The 17812-nt window shown below is 51.9% G+C and overlaps 7 protein-coding genes across 7 annotated transcripts; 4 read left to right on the top strand and 3 right to left on the bottom strand.

Moving 5' to 3' along the window:
• Positions 1–2196: 2196 nt before the first annotated feature.
• Positions 2197–4168, bottom strand: M406DRAFT_327814 (MFS general substrate transporter; the record flags this gene model as incomplete). The annotated part of the gene is made up of 4 exons (XM_040920258.1): positions 2197–2989; positions 3065–3124; positions 3202–3256; positions 3346–4168. The coding sequence occupies 4 exons, from the start codon at positions 4166–4168 to the stop codon at positions 2197–2199; spliced, it is 1731 nt and encodes a 576-aa protein (XP_040777649.1).
• Positions 4169–5449: 1281 nt separating this feature from the next.
• M406DRAFT_327813 (putative cinnamoyl-CoA reductase) lies at positions 5450–6529 on the bottom strand (the record flags this gene model as incomplete). Its single annotated transcript, XM_040920257.1, has 1 exon — positions 5450–6529. One exon carries the CDS (start codon positions 6527–6529, stop codon positions 5450–5452), a length of 1080 nt encoding a protein of 359 aa, XP_040777648.1.
• Positions 6530–7446: 917 nt separating this feature from the next.
• On the top strand, positions 7447–10479 carry M406DRAFT_345114 (uncharacterized protein). Its single transcript, XM_040922037.1, has 4 exons — positions 7447–8033; positions 8214–9354; positions 9442–10134; positions 10316–10479. The coding sequence occupies exons 1-4, from the start codon at positions 7504–7506 to the stop codon at positions 10379–10381; spliced, it is 2430 nt and encodes an 809-aa protein (XP_040777647.1). The 5' UTR covers positions 7447–7503; the 3' UTR covers positions 10382–10479.
• On the bottom strand, positions 10456–11381 carry M406DRAFT_355329 (uncharacterized protein). The gene is made up of 2 exons (XM_040923139.1): positions 11188–11381; positions 10456–11115 (listed from the first exon to the last, which is right to left on the bottom strand). The coding sequence occupies exons 1-2, from the start codon at positions 11323–11325 to the stop codon at positions 10615–10617; spliced, it is 639 nt and encodes a 212-aa protein (XP_040777646.1). The 5' UTR covers positions 11326–11381; the 3' UTR covers positions 10456–10614.
• Positions 11382–12484: 1103 nt separating this feature from the next.
• On the top strand, positions 12485–13545 carry M406DRAFT_76140 (uncharacterized protein; the record flags this gene model as incomplete). The annotated part of the gene is made up of 3 exons (XM_040925934.1): positions 12485–12607; positions 12687–12808; positions 12900–13545. The coding sequence occupies 3 exons, from the start codon at positions 12485–12487 to the stop codon at positions 13543–13545; spliced, it is 891 nt and encodes a 296-aa protein (XP_040777645.1).
• A 1213-nt stretch (positions 13546–14758) lies between these two features.
• M406DRAFT_233005 (uncharacterized protein) lies at positions 14759–15568 on the top strand (the record flags this gene model as incomplete). The annotated part of the gene is made up of 3 exons (XM_040915929.1): positions 14759–15061; positions 15152–15412; positions 15476–15568. Coding segments are annotated over 3 exons (657 nt in total), but the record flags the coding sequence as incomplete, so codon positions are not given.
• Positions 15569–15917: 349 nt separating this feature from the next.
• Positions 15918–17387, top strand: M406DRAFT_219564 (uncharacterized protein; the record flags this gene model as incomplete). Its single annotated transcript, XM_040915547.1, has 2 exons — positions 15918–16829; positions 16893–17387. Coding segments are annotated over 2 exons (1407 nt in total), but the record flags the coding sequence as incomplete, so codon positions are not given.
• Positions 17388–17812: the final 425 nt, after the last annotated feature.

Raw genomic sequence — 17812 nt, 5'->3', positions numbered from 1 at the left:
TTCATCTGATGTCGCCCTTGACTGCGACGCCATTCGCCCAAGCCTGTTGCTCAAGCCAAACCTGTCTTCGTCAATGAAAGTGTATTGTAAGTCACATACTGTGGAGCCTCCGTAAGCAAGCTTAATTCTGTCGCGGGAGACATTTGTTTCTATCAAAGCCTCTGAATAGATCTATTCCTCCTCTCTTTCCTCCTCTCTTTCCTCTCTCCGCTCTTTCTTTTGCTCTTTCCTCTATCTCCTTCCCTCTTTCCTTCTCTCTTTCCTTCTCTCTTTCCTTCTCTCTTTCCTTCTCTCTTTCCTTCTCTCTTTCCTTCTCTCTTTCCTTCTCTCTTTCCTTCTCTCTTCCCTTCCCTTCCCTCTTCCCTTCCCTCTTCCCTTCCCTCTTCCCTTCCCTCTTCCCTTCCCTCTTCCCTTCCCTCTTTCCTCTGCTCTGTCCTTCTTTCCTCTCTCTGCTCTTTCTTTTGCTCTTCCTCTCTCTCCTTCCCTCTTTTCTCCTCTCTTTCCTCCTCTCTACTCTTTCTTCTGCTCTTCCCTTTCTTTCCTCTCTTTCCTCCGCTCTTCTTTTCTGTCTCTTTCTTTTCTAAGAGGACCCCTGCTTCGCAAGCCCCCTTCCCCCCCCCTCCGGCTGAAACGAAGCTGACCCTGCTATCAGCTCCTCTTGAGCTCTTCTGCTTTCAGCCACCAAGCCAAGCAATGCCAACAGCAAAGCATACCACAGGTAAGTCCACAGGTGTTTCTGCCATCCTCATTGCACAAAGGTGATGCTGATTGTGTGCTTAGAGATCTTCCTACCACTCCCAACATGCCTCCAGCCGCGAAGCGCCGTAGAGTCGCTGAGACCAGCGCCTCCAACCTCTCCCTACCCCTCCTATCTACATAGATGATTCCGCCCAAGTCGTCGCGGGAGAGGCTGGTGACGGGCAGGTTCCTTTTCCTGATGCCCAATTGGCTTAGCTCAGCGACCTTCTTCAGTACGCCAAGGCCCAACACACTCCCGGAGAGGTCATCACTCCAGAGGAGTTGACCGAATTCAAGGAAATGATCTTCAGAGATTGGGTGTCGGATGAGATCTATTGTGCACCTTCCGCCAAGCACATCAAGCCCGGCATGGATGATGTCTCCATTCATATTGGCTACATAGCCCAAGACCTTGCCCACACCACCACCACCCAATTTATCCAAGGTCAGCCGCATCAAGAACGGTTTGCTGATGTCCCAACGCACTTCGGGCTCGGCAATCACTCCAGAGGAGTTGACCAAATTTAAACAAATGGTCTTTAGATCTTGGACATCAAAGGACATCTACTGCCCGCCGAGCCCCAAGTCGATGAAGGCTGGAATGGATGACGTCGCGATTCATATCGGATATATCGCTCAAGATCTCGCTCATATCACGACAACTCAGTTCATACAGGGACAACCGCACCAAGAGCGGTTCGCCGATGGCCAGGATCCTGGTCAAGATGACCAAGTTCGGCAAGCCTAGAATCCTGTCTACGTGACCATGGAAGGTGGCGTAAATGGACATGCTGTCAACTTTCGATACAGGGATATTCGCTACCAGCATATCAGCGCTCGTGATATGGAAGCCAACCGTCAGACGGTTGTGTGGAATAGCGACATTCCCAAAACGGAGTTCCGTGCGAAGGTGATCATGTTGCACGACGAGTTCAACATGACTGCCAAGCACGCATACAACATGAAGCTGGCCTGCTACCTTGCTCGCCGCCGAATTGTCCACTGGGCGAATAGCAATCTCCCGGATTCTCGGCCGGATGAGACCCTTTTTTTTTTTTTTTTCTTTTTTCGTTTTGGGGTTTTTTTTCGGGGGGTTCTGTTTTTCTTCTCTTGTTTTTTTGGGGGTTTTCGTTTTCGGGTTTTTTTCTGGGTTTTTTTGGGGGGGCGGGGGCGGGGGGGGGGGGTTGTGGAAAAGTTTTTTTTCTTTTTCTTTTTTTCCCTCTCTCTTTTTCTTGTATTCTTTTTTGTTCTTTTTTTTCCTTGGTTTTTCTTGGTTTTTGTTTTCCAGGAAAGGCACTGGAGCCTTGGGAATTTAGCAGTAGCACATGGCTTTTGAATTTCATGACATGAAGCATGCAGCAATGAACAAATGTTCTCTTGGAATTTGGTCCCTAAATGCTTCCTCTCTGCCATCAAGGCTTCGAATGACTAATCCTCCCACACCCTCACCTATCGGTATTATTCCTTCTCAGCATCCCGACGAGGCATCTCGTCCACCTCATTCGCTGTGTCCTCTTCTTCGCCAGATCCAGGCGCCGAACCCCCTTCCTCATCACGTCCTCGCCCCCCGGCCTCAACCACTCCTTCCGACCCCTGTTTCTCCTCCTTCCTCTGCAGTCCTTTGTCTTTGATGAAGAACATCAGCAGCCAGCAACAGCTGATGCATCCAACCCAGAAGTAGAAGACTGATCTTGATGCCAGGGTGTAGGTGTCCAGAATCATGCCCTTTTGGGTCGCAGAAAGACCTGAGAGGTCGGGAACCGAGAAAACGGACGACTTGATTTGGTTGGCTACCGTCTCTGGTATAAGCGGCGGAGACGGCAGCTTGCCGATCACAGTATTTGAGTACAGAGCTGAGGCAACAGCTAGGCCGCAGGCACCACCCAGAGACCGGAGGAAGTTCCGGGAGCTGATGACAACAGCTCGATCGGCCTTTGCCGAATGCGCCTGGGCGGCGACAAGTGTAGGCTGGAAAGTAAATCCAACCCCCATCCCCTGGATAATCAAGGTCACGATCATCCCAGCCAGCGGAAACGTCCTTGAAAACCTGCTCTCAACAATGGTCGCGGTGACCCAGAGTGAAAACCCCATCCAGATCACCTCGCCGTATCTGTTGAGCCGGGACATGTACTGGCCGGAAGCGATCGATGCCACCGACTGTGGCAGCACAACAGGGAGGATCATCAGGGCAGATTGTATCACCGTCATCTGTCGAACAATCTGGTAAAATAGCGGGAGGTAGTATAAAATGCTATAATAGCTCAGTCCACTGACAGTCAACCTATAGCGTTAGCGACTATTCTCATCATGGGCCTCTCTTACCTACTTGCATGGCGAGTCTGGGCAGAGCAGAGTCATCGAAAGCTCAGGCCGGACCGACGAGGTCCTGATAGGAAGAGGACAGTGGTCCGACGAGAGACAATGTTCAATTCACTTATATGATGAAACGGCGTCTCAACTCACATCAGAAAGTTTTGCACCATCATGGCGGCCAGTGCAGGCTTCTTGAATAGGCGGACTACAGATGAGTAAAAGTTATTTTAGTCTCCTTGCATACAACGAGGCTCTCGAAGACTGTGATCTCTAGAGATGGCGGAACTAACTTACAGGGGAACATGGGGAGTTTAGCCACCTTCCATTCGTTCAAGCCAAATAGGACGAGGAAGCAAGAGCCGATGGTCAGCATGGCGATCACCATTGGCGAGTTCGCCGCAAATTGGGTACCTATGCCAGAGATAGGGATAAGGAGGAGGATGGTGCCAACGGAGCTGAAAAAGATGCCCAGGTAGTCAATCTTGGCCAGCTTCGTCCTCAACGGCTCGGGCGGGATGGTCTGCGGCGGCAGCAGAACATAGAGAATCAGCCCTGAACAGACGGCCAAGGGACAGAGAAGCCAAAACAAAGCCCTCCAGGTAACTCGTTCAGCAAACGAGGAAGAGATGAAGGGCCCAATGGCGTTGCCCATCCCGACGCATGCGCCGAGAATGCCCATGAATTTGCCCCTCTGCTTGAGAGTCGTTACGTCTGAGACGACCATCATGGCCAGTGCCATGTTGCCCCCCGAGGCAACGCCACTGATGGCCCTGAAGGCAAATAGCTGAGGACCCGTCCTTGCGAACGAGCAGAGCAAATCGCCAAGTCCCAACAGGCCGAGACTTGAGATCAAAATGACCTTGCGTCCAAAGATGTCGGAGAGCCTGCCATACAGCACTTGGAATGCGGTATTGGCGATCAAGGAAGATGTGCCGGCCCATGTTATCGTGGATGAACTATTCAGATCACGGCCGATTGTGGGCAGGACAACGCCGATCGATTGCTGGTCGATGAAGGTGATCAAGAGTGCCGAGGCCAAGGCGCAAAAGACGACAATGAGACGACCAGTGGGGAGAATGTTGGTCTGGTCGTGCAACACGGGCTCGGGTTTGGCCATGTTGAACGGCAGCGGTGTCCCTCAGGGACGACACAGTGTGCTGAGCGAATTGTCCCAACGAGTAGTAATCGGGAAACCAATTCATCTGTGGCGAATCAGTCAGTGTGTGCGTGGTACGCGAATTTCTCCTGGCCGCTTTAAGGTATTTGGCCTGCTGCCAGATAAACTAGGAAGGGGATCAAAAAGTGATAAGAAAAGAGGGAATAGAAAAAAGAAGAAAGAAACAGAAAAGATTAAAGCCGTTGTGTGTGGAACCCCTGGCCGGTGATAAAATCCGAGCGCGCTGTGGACCCCTTCCGGATGCTGACTGCAAGCTGCCCATACTGTAAGTACTGTGCTGGGACGAAAAGCGTTGAGAGGAGCCTCCTCTAGCAGCGGGGTGGCTCATTGCAGTTTGTCTAATCCCCATTTAGCAGGACATCTAATATTTGACGTTTGACTTACGCTCAGATTTGATCATGCCATTGTGATTATGAGCTGGTTGTATAAGTCTCGAAGTCCCTGCAACTGGCTTATCACTATGGTCAACTAGCTATTAGTAATGTTACAGGCGAAAGAGGGGCATTTTCGGCGCAGTATTGTGCTACCTTGGACTCTGCACGACTTTGATTGTCCTCAAAGGAAAGCATTTTGCAAAATACCACCGTACTTCGTCTTTGGCCCTACGTACTCTCTCTCAATTATATCAATGACTCTGCTCTCCACAAGAAATTGCGGTGTGACGGACGTAGCAGTGGTAGGCCGAGTAAGAAGAGGGAATATACAAGAAATAAAGAGCCTCCACTCTCCTGTTTCTACTTATTTTTTCTGCTTGTCTTCATTTTCTGATATTTTCTCTTCTTCTTTACAGTCTATTCGGAACCGAACCGGTTTACTGATTGGACTGCTTTCTAGGCGGCGAATTGTAACGCCGGACCCAAGCTTGCGATAATCGGAGCACAATGATTTTCCTCTTGAAGAAAAATGGAACGTTATCACCGCCACTTCGGTTCGTCGGCACGGGATTTACTAATTAAAAATATGGTCGCATCATAGAAAAGAAATGCTTTTACTTGCACTGGAAAAATGCGTAGACGACATTGCTTGAAATAATGAATAAACAATCAATTGGGGTAAGTCCAACGCTCTAATTCGCGGGCGATAACAAACTAACACCCATTTTATGTTTGGTTATGTTAATAATTCATTCTACTACAGTGGACAAGGACGATAGAAGTGCCCAGAGCATTAGCCAAGCTGACCAAACCATGTCACATCTCCAGGGAGCCCACCGTCCAGAGGTTATGGGCTCCCACGCTTTCTATTCTCCTCCCACGATGTGTAATGGTCGTTAAGGGTCTGTTCAAGTGACCGATAGGTCATGCCCAGCTCGCTGACGCTTCTACTATTGTCGGCTCTGAGATGTATCCCGAGATTGCGAGACATCCATAGCTGGGTTAGCCCGAACAGCGGCCCGACGATCCTGGTGACGACTGAAGGGATCTGGTGGGCGGGCAGCCAGATCGAGCCGTTCCTCAGCTTCTTGAAATGCTTCGAGATGGTCAAAAAGGAGGTCGACTGGGGCGGGCTGATGAGATAGCGACCCGCTGCATCGTCCACCTCGGCTGCCTTGATATGGGCGGTAGCAACATCGCGGATATCGACGGGCAGAAAACACAGGTCAGGCACCCCGTAGAACATCCAGCCTGCCAGGAGTTCACCCATGAGGAAGAGGCTGCCGGACTCGGAGGCGGATGTCCTGGTCGGTCCAAGCACCAGGCCGACGCAGAGGGCGACGAGGTCCCACCGCCGGTGTTCCTGGGCTTCGAACAGCCTCCAGGCCTCCTTCTCGGCTAGGACCTTGGATTGATGGTAGGGATTGTGTTTGGCGGAGCTGGTCTCGTTGAAGTACCTCTCGCTGAGCACCTGGTCGTCCATCTTGTCGGGTACATCTCGGTAGTCACCCGCAATGGCCCCAATCGAGGAGGTCAGGACGACCCTGGTGACGGTAGGCGTCTCTTGCACTGTCTTGAGGACATTCCTAGTGCCATGGAGGGCAGGCTCGATCATCTCCTTCTGCCCATCGTTGATCTTCTCGGCCATCTTGAAGGGCGAGGCAACGTGGTAGACGACGTGGCAGCCCTGCATGGCGGGACGGAAGGAGTCTGGCTGGAGCAGGTCGGCCTCGAAGAGCAGCAGCTGTCCTTCGCCGTGGGCATCCCGCAGGTCGCGAAGAGGCTGGACCTTGGCGTGATTCTGGAGGCTTCGTACGGTCGCGTGGACGGTGTAGCCCCTGGACAGCAGCTGCGACAGAAGCTCGAGGGCGACGAAGCCAGAACCACCCGTCACAAGGACAGGCCCCTTTTCCTGCGCACTGGTCATTGATCAATTACCACTAAATCCTGCTAAGGGAGATAGATCTGCTGCAGGAAGTGGAGAGAGGACGCGTCGGCAGCCGAGAGTGTTGAAGAGTTGGGTGATTTAAAGAACATTAGCCTCAAGAAGATTGCACATAAGCAGTGAGATAGATGCTGTAGAGGGTTAGGGCTTGTGGGCTGATGGCCTCGGTACCCATTTCATCAAGCAAAATTGAAGGGAGGCAGGCACTTTCTGTGAGGATAGGATGAGAGTGCAAGGATACTCGGACTCAGAACATGCATTGTCAAGATTAAGCATATATATAAAACTGAACAAGACAAGGATGTCAACATAGCTGCTTGTACTGGGTACCAAGTGATACAAAGCAATGTCTCCATACAGTAGTACACTCTGGTATGATACTTCCTCAGAGAAGTTGTAACCCATGCTGTATACAGTACACACATCTGAATGCTTAATCAACAAGTAACTTGAGATGTAGCATTTGTTTTCCATTTATCGTTTGGCCCTCAGCGGAGAGAGGGTATGGACACCCTTGAGGTTGACCTGCAGCACACACCACACAGCCAGGGCGGTTTGCTTGGCAGGGGTTACAGAAGGGTGGTGTTGGGCCCGAGTGCCTGGAGGTCGGGGGCTAGCAGGCTTGGTACGATCCTTCTACTTACCATAGTACAGCACTACCATAGTACAAGATACACGATACATAGTAGTAGTAAATAACCGGGGAGGTGGGGTTACTAGCGACATCCAGGCAGTCTCCACTAAATTTTCAAGCGTGCCCCCCCCCCGGCCCGGCCACCGGCCCAATCGCGGCAACCACGATTCCAAGCAGACTCTCTGACTCTCTCCCTAGTAAACAATGACTGTTCATGGATGGCTGCTGTTTCCCTTCTCCCAAACATAATATCAACACCTGGCGACTCTTGCCAGGTTGATATGGGCCAACCTCGACCGTGACACAGGTTGACATCACCAACATGGCCTCTACGCCCCCCAACGGCTCCTCCTCCAACTCCCACGTCCCTTCAACCCCGAGTGGCCTACGCCAGAGCTACACAGGCTCGTCGTCGTCGTCGTCGTCGTCTTCCTCGTCTGTCGCAGCGCCGCCCTCCGCCCAGCGCGCCCCCACCCATACCACGTCTGGCCCTTCTTCACCTTCAAACCACGACAGGCTTCCTTCAGAGACCACCGCCCTGCTTGGTGACACCTTTTACCGCGACCACGCACACGAAGGGCCTTGCGATCACGGCACCTTCTCCCCGCGGCCAGCCAGCCCCTCCACCAGCAATATCCGCTCCAACAATGCCTCGCAAGACATTTCTCGCGCTGCCTCCCCAGGTGCCTCCTCCGAGAGCTCCCTCCCCATCATCGACAGCGTCGTCGCTTATGTTTCCGCAAAGGGCGCATCTGATTGGAGGAGACGTTGGGCGAGGAGGATCAAAAGCAAGACCATGAGCCGGTCTGGTGAGCTGGCCGAGAGGCACGGTGTCAAGGACAGCCCGTACATGTGTGTTTCTGCCGCCCTTTTCATCATCCACTCTCCTACGTCTTTTCAGGATACCGTTCTGGCTATAAAAGGGTAAAGCGAGGAGAGAAGCGCAGAGAAAGAAGAGAAAGAGAGAGAAACAGAAGAAAAAAGGGGAAGAAAAAGAGACAAGAGGTCTGACCAGCGACCGTCCAACTCTAGGTACCTCTCCTATTATCTGCCGTGCCTCATCTGGATGCGCGAGTACAAGTTTTCCTTCCTCAAGGGCGACTTCATTGCTGCCCTGACCATCGCCGGCATGTATTTGCCCATGGCCCTCTCCCTCGCCGATAATCTCGCCCACGTGCCCGCCATCAATGGCCTCTACGCCTTCGTCTTCAACCCCTTCTGCTACGCTCTTCTCGGCAGCGCCCCCCAGATGATCCTCGGCCCTGAGGCTCCCGGGTCGCTACTCGTCGGCAGCGTCGTCAAGGGCAGCGTGGACAGGGGACGTGGCGCAGACGACGACGCCATCATGCACGCCAAAATCTGCGGTGTGATTGCCGGCACGGCTGGCGCTACTATCCTTTTGTCAGGGCTCTTCCGCCTCGGCTTCCTCGACAGCGTCCTGTCCAAGCCCTTCCTGCGCGGCTTCATTTCCGCCATCGGCTTTGTCATCTTCGTCGAGCAGCTCCTACCCGAGCTAGGCCTGGCCAGCCTCGCTGCTGATCACGTCGGCCACGGCAGCGCAGTCGACAAATTGAGCTTCATCTTCAGCCACCTCGGCGACGTCCATGTGCTGACCGCCGCCATCGCTGCGGCCAGCTTTGCCATCGTCATGACGTGCAGGGAGATGAAACGTCGACTTCAGCCTCGCTATCCCGGTGTTGCCTACATCCCTGACCGGCTCGTGGTCGTTGTCCTGTCCGCGGTACTGTGCTATTTCCTGGAGTGGGAGAAGCACGGGGTTGCCATCATGGGTGATATCAAGGCGGCTTCTGGCCACGTCTTCACCTTCCGCTGGCCCTTTCAGCTGTCCCAAATGACCCATATCCGGGACGCCATGGGCACCTCGTTCCTGATCGCCCTGCTTGGCTTTTTTGAGTCGTCTGTAGCCGCCAAGAGCCTGGGCCCCAGCAAGGATCTCCCCGGCATTCAGCTGAGCCCCAACCGGGAGCTCGTGGCGCTGGGCACCGCGAACCTCATCGGCTCCTGCTTCATGAGCATGCCCGCCTTTGGAGGCTATGGGCGGAGCAAGGTCAATAAGCAGACGGGCGGGAAGACCCCCTTGAGCTCGTTGTTCCTGAGCGGCCTGACCGTCATCACCATCTTCTTTATCCTGCCGTACTTTTACTATCTGCCGGTGCGTTGTAATTTCCGTCATTAGTTCTTCTTCTTTTCCCCTTGACAAGACAAAAGTAGTAAAGGATCTGGCCACTGATGAACACAGAAACCGGTCTTGTCTTCCCTCATCACAGTTGTGGCCTGGTCCCTGGTTGAGGAGGCGCCTCACGATGTGGCCTTCTTCCTGCGCATTGGTGCGTGGCCAGAGCTCACGCTCATGCTGGTGATCGTTGTGACGACAATCTTTTACTCCCTCAACCTGGGAATTGCGGTGGGCATCGGCCTCTCTCTGCTGCAGGTGATCCGTCATGCAACACGACCGCGCATTCAGATCCTGGGCCGCATCCCTGGTACGCAGCGTTTCGAGAATGCAGAGACCAACCCGGAGCGCCTCGAGTTTATCGAGGGCTGTCTGATTGTCAAGATCCCAGAGCCGTTGACCTTTGCCAACACGGGCGAGCTGAAGACACGGCTCAGGCGTCTGGAGATGTATGGGACAGGCAAGGCGCATCCTGCGCTGCCCCGACTGCGGCACGAGGACTCCAACAAGAACGTCATCTTCGACATCCACGGCGTTACATCGCTTGACGGCTCCGGGACGATGGTTCTCGAGGAGATCCTGCGTACATATCGGGAGCGCGGTGTGCGTGTCTTCTTTAGCCGGTGCCCAGGGCGCGATAGCAAAGTGTGGGCGCTCATGGTACGCAGCGGGATTGTAGAGCTGGTGGGCGGGGAGGATCACTTTGTGGATGACGTGCAGGATGCGCTCAAGATGACAGAGGTGGAAGACGGAGGGGAGGCCGTGGTCGTCGGCGAGAGGGGGAGGACGATGGCGGAGGGTGAAGCTACAGCCGATTGAACTCTTCTCACGGTATGATAACGGACGGAAGACGGGCTCCTTTCTGTCGAGCATGTTTGTGGGATGGGAGACAAGACTATAGGGAAAACTCAATTGGTTGGATGATAATGAGCACCAAAAGCGACACATGGAGTGGGAAGTGGAGGAGGAGGAGGAGGAGGGGCAGCATGGCGTCTTGTATACTTAGAGCGCATATCACGGCAAAAGATTTTTTTATAGAGATAGCATCGGCGTTCTGATCAGCTGTTACATCTGGGAATTTGAACTTTATAGAAATTGCGACACAAATGTAAAGCGTCTCTTCTTGACTATCCCCTCTGTACCCTGATTTATCGTGTGTCATGTGCTTAATTGTACGCAATCTGTAAGTGCCTGATCCGCTCTACCCCTGTTGAAACTGGTGAGAGACGGTTCAATGGTTTAATCTCCACGCAACTTGTGACTGAACCAATTCGTCTCGATCTCCCAGTTCATTGCCTCCAGCATGCCCTGGAAACTGTCGCGCCATCTATCCCGTGGTGGGATTGGCGATTTGTTTTGAAACGATAACCGTTGGGCCCATCTCGTCTTCCCGTACGCCTCGCTATCGGGGGGGTTGGTATCATGTTGAGCCGGAAAGTTACCGACCTCCAGGCGGACAAAGAAAGTCTCCTGCTCATATGCCGTTTCTTTTAGGCGACGTGAGTTGGCTGCTTCGATATCTATCGACCCAAACCCAAACTCCTCCCTTGGCTGACTGTTGCGGAACTTGATGTCTATCGCAAACTCGGCAATTTGGCGTGTCCGCAGACTGTCCTCGAGATCCTCTTGCCGGGTGTCAACTTTCTTCTCTGCTGTGCCTGGGCCGTTATAATCCTCATTGAACTCCCAGTCGAACTCGCAAACCAAGAGTGTGCCGGGTCCGTCAGACAGAAGTTTCAACTGGACATGGTTAGTTTTTTTTTTCTTTCTGTTAGCATTGGGAAGAGCTGTGTCTGCTGCGGCGAAACTTACACATCCGACGCCATCCTCGCGGAAAGCAATAGATCTCCAGTTGGCACGGTCGTCTGGTGTCCAGTTGTATTTGGTGCACAGCACGGATGCAACAGTCTCGCCGTTTCCGGCCTGCTCCAGCTTCTGTTCTGTCGCCATTTTGGTTGAATAAGGTGATAAAAAACGAGAATCGATTGGAAGGATGAGAACAAAGATAATCTTACGCAGGAAAAGATAATGCATGTGTGGTGTGAGGACGGGCAAATGTTCTTTATATACAATTTCAGCAGGGCAAGCGGGGCTGTGACACCTTGACTGTGCCACAAAATGGGTAACATCAATTCCTCATTTGGTCTTAGTTAATGACGCCGCAGACACATGAGACGACGCTGCCTCCAGAGTCTTGGCCGTTACTGGATTTCTTACGCTTACGCCAGACTTAATTTTACAAACGAGCGACTACAGCAGCTTCAGGGGCTGCAGACAGCATTGGAGCTGAACGCGGTCATACACCCTCATCTACTTGGCAATGTCACCGTGGAGCAAACTCAGCAAAGGTCCCACCGAATACCTATTATTGGCAGGCGGGCAGCTGGGCGACCAACCGGTGCGAACGGTGTTTCCGACCCTTCTTGGCAACTCGCGAATAGCACAACTAACACACTGTAGGATTCTGACTGATACTGGCCTGTCCCAGTGCCCCCACGGGATGCTTCAAGCATGGTGGGTGGAAATGGGAATACATCTGACTACATGGCTTATTCCAACATCTGGTCGGTTACTCACATAATCATTATGCTCCACTTCTTAAACAGGAGTTTCCGCGGCCCAACCGGGTCTTGAGACGTGCCGCCACTGGGCTTTGGTGCAGTATTTGATGAGATGATTGATCCCATGGTATGATTTAAGCTTCAAAGCTTATCTTGTGCGTTGTGATCTATGAAACAAAAAAGCTCCACGTCTTATTTTAATCACTGACCAAACTGGACGGCCTGCCTGAGCCTCGTGCTGTATACTGCTTCCTACCTGCGTGTTTCAAAGCAGGTTATGTGAGTAAGCACAATCACATTGCGAGGCCGACCCACTGTCCTTTGTCTGTATCGGTGCAATACTTGCCCAAGGGAGAAAAATATGTTATGCAGGTTTACTGCTCAAACCATCGTCCGGACTGGCTATAAGAAGGGTTGTGCTACATGTCTTTCTCTCGTTCCTAGAAAGCAATCAACCAGAATTCTACATCGACTAAGAAGTTACCAACATACACTAAACCGCAATTGTACTTTATCTTTTTTACCATTCTCAACTGCCTCTTCCTACAATGCACGCCACACTTACGAACATTCTGGCCATCGCTTTGGCTCTTGCTGGAAGCGTTCAGCCGAGTGTGATAAGGTTGGAACAGCGGGCTCCATTTTACTTTGGATGGCATGCAACGACCCAAGTATGTACATAGATGGTGCCAGCAGCATTGATACATACTCGTTGTTGTTGAATCGCCCTAATTTGCTTGTGGAATTTAGGCAAAGGCTGAGCAGATGCAAAAAGCCGGCACAATGTTATATTTGGGAAACTCACAGAAAACCAACCAACTTGGTCCTGGCGTATACTTGTCGGAAAAGCTGGGCGCATGGTCGGGTGAAGTGTGAGTCACCTCCATGGATAAATATATTTGCTCTCCTGGCCCAGGTGGAGATTGCATTGCAGCGCGTGCGTTGCTGACACGATTTTCAAAGCGTATGTTTATTTGCAGCCGACGAAAGCAAAGTCGCTGCGGCGGAAAAAGTTAAGTACCCGGCGAAAAACAGAGCAGGCAAAAACATCCAGTGGGATTGGACCAATTATGAGGGGAAGAAACAAGGGAAGTATATCCAGGAGTATTTTCAGGACGTTGGGGCGGACATGGCAACGTCTTTGAGGCTTTCGGACTGGGACAATGGCATCCAGCTCAAAGTCCCTGAAGCAATGTGTGGGACAGCGAATCCGCTGGAGATCACAATTGTTGAATGTGCCCCTTACGCCGACAAAGACTCAATGAAGAACAAGGATGTGGTTGTGGACTTCAAGTCCTGGCCTGGCTGGAAGGGTTGGCTGGCTAGTGAGCCAGTGCCTGCAGCAGACGAGGCCGAGGCATGCAAACTCGACGCCCGCGGCAATACCAGCGGCAGCGGATGTTCGTCTTCCCAGACATCTTCGTCCACCAGCGCAGCCCCGTCTACCACATCGCCTTCGTCCACCAGCGCCGCCTCGTCAACCAAAGCAACTTCATCCACCAAGGTCTCCACATCTACTAAAGCGACTTCAACCACTAAGGTCTCCACATCTTCTAAAGCGATCAAGAAGACTACTTCGTCGAAGAAGCCTAAAAGGACACCGGCATAAACTACACACCACTTCCGACTCGGCAATAAGTCTGAGGGTTTTGAGCTGGCGTTCAGTTGAGATATCCGCCTCAATTAACTCTGAAGACTAAGAAGTCCTAGAAAGCGGTCTTCTGAAATGAGAGGGGGGGGGGATAGGGAGGCGTTTGGTCTGCTATTCTTGCATTTTCGTCATATTCTGACTGTTCGTACGCGGGATCGTATAGGCATTTTGTATTTGTTTTTGGTTATGGTAAAAGAAGGGTGGTTAGATTATAGAGCGGACAGGTCAATGAACAAAGTTGAGGCGCTGGGCGTTAGACGTTGTTTACATAGGTATCTTTCCTTGGGTTCCCCCTTGGGTGATGCTCCACTGAAGCAAACGCTCACCTTGCGTTCCTAACGTCTCTGACTTGTGTGCTCTCGGCTTCGAAGCAAAGCAACACCGACCATTCTCTCAAAGTCAGACAAACTTCTCTCTGCCGAGACACGCTTGAGATCTAATTACGAGACACTTGTTAGGCTATTAATGCTTTATAGATTGTGCTAATGTTCGTATAGCGGGGGTCGTTGTCTCTTGTGAACAGTTTGTTCGTGATGCAGAGCTGACGGCCCGATGGTACTTCGCGTAACCTGCAGGTCAGATTATAATGGAAGATCGTAGGCAAGGGATACATTGGGCGACTAAGACCGCTTTGGGACTTTGGCCGTCGTTGATGGGTCAGCTGGCCCTGTTTGTAAGCATCTGCACTTCCTAGCAATGCCACTGCATCGCCCCCCTCATGCACACACTTTGGTGAGTGGGGCAGCTGTACCTACGGACCAGTGACAGACTCTTCGTGACAAGGGTTCAAAGCAGGCTGAGGCTATTTCTCCGCATCCTCAAACTTCTCGCCCACAAGTCTACCTCTCTCTTACGTGCTGGATTGATCGATGCTTGGGTCCATGCTCTGGCTGGGAAATCCCTATCTTTCGACATGCCCTTACTGCCATGGAAGAGGAAGAGGCTTTCCAACGGCGCCGAGTCGCCGAGGCCGGAAATCCCTGCAGCCATTCAAGAAGGAGGCTCTTCTTGTACGACCTCCCTCGCAACAACGATCACACCTGACGAAGAAACTGACCTAAGCATTAATTTCGTACTAGCACCTAGGACCACAGTAACACAGGACACCAGGAACAACGACACCTTCGGGCTGCATATTCTGGAGGATCAAGATGACAATGACCCTGACGCCGTTGACATTGTAGCACTACATGGCCTCAATGGCCACTGGGAAACAACTTGGCAGTCCACTACCTCCAGCGTGAAAGGTAGACCTGTCATGTGGCTTCGCGATTTCCTACCGGAACAAGTGCCGCGGGCCCGAATCATGTCTTTTGGGTACGACTCCGCCCTGTTCTTCGGCAAGTCTGTATCGGATGTGGACACCTTTGCAGAGCAGCTACTGGAAGCTCTGCTGCCATTACGGCTTGATGAAGTTGCTCGACGCCCAATCATCTTCATATGCCACAGCCTTGGGGGTATTGTGGTTAAAAAGGTTGAGCAGACCCTATGTTTGGTATGAAACTCACTAACTGTTTGCTCTCTGCAGGCCATTATCAGAGCGCACGAGAAAGATCGATACCAGAGTCTCCTTCACTCGGTTCGAGGTATCGTGTTCTTCGGGACTCCCCACCGAGGATCGTCTCTCGCGGTCTGGAGCACTGTTCTCGGCAATATTGCAAGCGTAGCAACCTTTGGCAGCAAAACCAACAGGAAACTATCTCAAGACCTAAAGATGGACTCCGTGTCACTTCAAAGCATTTCCAAATCCTTTGTCGATAGGGCCAAGAATTTGCAAATCATTAGTTTCTACGAGACCGACAAGATGGATTACCTAAACTGCCGAGTAAGCACGGCGACAATCATCCGAGGGGCTTTTGCGCGGTGACGTTACTAACCAAAGAAACAGGTAGTCGAAGAAGACTCTGCTGTCCTTGGTTTCCCAGACGAAGTCAGTATCGGCATCAAAGGGAACCACCGTTCGATGTGCAGATTTGACTCCATCCTCGAGCCTAGGTATCGATGTGTTTGGACAAATCTTCAGAACTTGGCTGGCTCTGCATCCCGTCCAAGTAAGTTGTGATTTTCTTTTTCACTCTTTGTTTATTAGATTAGGCACTTGATGCTAAGCCAAGATTAAAGAGACTGTTTTCGAAAGTGATGGGCCAAAGCGAACTGGCCACGGCAATCGCTCACTTACCAAGAGTTCTCAATCGATCCAAACCGCTCTTGAGTCTCAAGACGATGTAGCAGAAAGCATCAACCAGCGCGAGTTGGATCAAGCTAAAAAGAGGAGAGATGCTCGAGACAAGGAAGAAAAGAAGGCGCAAGCTGCTTGCTACAGACTCCTACGAACATCGAACTATGAGGCTCACAAGGATCGATACCCACCAGCCGTTCCTGGCACCTGTCAATGGTTGTTACACCACGAGAAATACCGGGAATGGGGACAAAAGCAAGCTTCCGACCTCCTCTGGATATCGGCTGATCCTGGATGTGGTAAGTCCGTCCTGATTTCTTATCTCATTGACCACCTGAATGGGGCAGAGAACAGGATTCAGGTGCCAGAAGTTGTCTGTTACTTCTTCTTCAAGGAGGACAACCATGAGCAGAACAACGCGGTCCATGCAGTGTCGGCTATACTGCATCAATTATACACCGCTCAGCCATGGTTACTGCAACACGTCACGCATTCATTTCTGGACCATGGCAGGGATGTTTTACAACAGTTCAGTTCGCTTTGGAGCCTGCTTGATGCTTCTGTGACCGATCCAGCCTCACGAGACGTCATCCTGATTTTTGACGCCCTGGACGAATGTGAGACCACCACGCAGCGTCAGCTTCTGCAGTCCCTCGTACGTTTCTATAAAACAAAAGAGGGGGACAGTCTCACACGACCTCCCTTCGTGAAGACGATCATTGCTAGTCGACCCGACAATGAGATCAAGCACGCCTTTGACATTCTACCGACCATCAGATTAAGAGGAGAAGACGAGCCTGAGGCCATCAGTCGCGATGTAGAGCTGGTTATCGACCATCACATTGAGAACGCCGTCCGTCGCGGGCTTCCACGAGGCATCCTGGAGGAAGTCCGAGTGGGCCTGATCCAGGGCGCTGACCGGACTTTCCTCTGGACTACCCTCGTCATCAACCTTTTGGAAGCCAAAAAGGGTGCGTCGAAACGGGAACTCATGGAGATTCTTCAGGCCCGAGGAGACATCTTTCGCATATACGAACGGCTTCTGGAACAGAGCACCGACGCCGTGCAAGCCCTGAGGTTGCTACATATCGTCATGGGCGCGGTGAGGCCCCTGACATTGACAGAGCTCAGCATTGCGATAGCGGTAGACCGCACCCAGACCACGTTTGAAGATCTAGAACTCGACGTTGTCCACAATTTTGAAGAGCGTGCCAAGGCGCTGTGTGGGCACTTTATCCGCATAGTACGTGGCACCGTATACTTGGTGCACCAAACAGCGAGGGAGTTTCTCCTCGACCATAGCACGGAGGCGCAATACTTGTCAAAGAACCCCAAGACGAACTCTAGGACTACAAACTGGCAGCAGTCTGTTATTTCACGACGCGCTCATAATGAACTGCTGGACATATGCCTTAAGTACTTGTCCTTACTGAACGTGGGCGGCTCCGAGCAATCGCTGGCGGCGACCATCTTTCGAGATCAAATCGCTATCAATTTCCTGCGGTATGCCGGCCATCACTGGACGTATCATTACCACCAATTAGCGCCAGACCTGACGGAGACTCAGCTCGACAACTGCGCACGGCTTTGCAATGCGAATACACTTGGGTTTGGAAGCTGGTTCTGGAGGTCTTCCGAATCGGCTCGCCACCCAGATCACAAAGTGAAAGAGGGTACAGCACAGCGGGACATTGCATACCATCTAGGACTAAACGAGGTGGTCAAACTGATGGACAGGATGCTCATGCCAGAAGATCTGGAACAACCGGGCCTCGAGCCGAAAGCGGCCACGGGGCTGCAATGTCCAGGTACGGTTACCTTCGTTCACATTTTTCCCGCAGTCTTTTTCTTCTTCTTCTTCTTCCTCCTTTTTCTTTAATATAAGAAAAATAAAAGAAAAACAGGTTTCGTGATCTTAGAAATGCTGAAGAAACTCTGACAGGTGCCTTGGACATTGCATCCCCAACACGCATGCTCTCTCCCGATGATGTTGTCCACCCTCACACGATCTCTCCTGGACACTTGTCACCGTCGCCTTTCAGTGAG

The sequence above is a fragment of the Cryphonectria parasitica genome (genome assembly GCF_011745365.1).
Source record: "Cryphonectria parasitica EP155 unplaced genomic scaffold M406scaffold_3, whole genome shotgun sequence".
In the NCBI taxonomy this organism is placed as follows: Eukaryota; Fungi; Ascomycota; class Sordariomycetes; order Diaporthales; family Cryphonectriaceae; genus Cryphonectria; species Cryphonectria parasitica.
Note: the sequence above shows the minus strand (reverse complement) of the source record. Positions and strands in the feature narration are given on the sequence as shown.

What these genes read in the sequence shown, in the direction of transcription:
- M406DRAFT_345114 (XM_040922037.1), top strand. Translation starts at nt 7,504, where the DNA reads ATGGCCTCTACGCCCCCCAACGGCTCCTCCTCCAACTCCCACGTCCCT. An exon ending in GTCAAGGACAGCCCGTACAT is followed by an intron (nt 8,034 to 8,213) that starts GTGTGTTTCTGC and finishes GTCCAACTCTAG; the next exon opens with GTACCTCTCCTATTATCTGC. An exon ending in AGGTGGAAGACGGAGGGGAG is followed by an intron (nt 10,135 to 10,315) that starts GCCGTGGTCGTC and finishes GAGCACCAAAAG; the next exon opens with CGACACATGGAGTGGGAAGT.
- M406DRAFT_355329 (XM_040923139.1), bottom strand. Translation starts at nt 11,325, where the DNA reads ATGGCGACAGAACAGAAGCTGGAGCAGGCCGGAAACGGCGAGACTGTT. An exon ending in GCGAGGATGGCGTCGGATGT is followed by an intron (nt 11,116 to 11,187) that starts GTAAGTTTCGCC and finishes AACCATGTCCAG; the next exon opens with TTGAAACTTCTGTCTGACGG.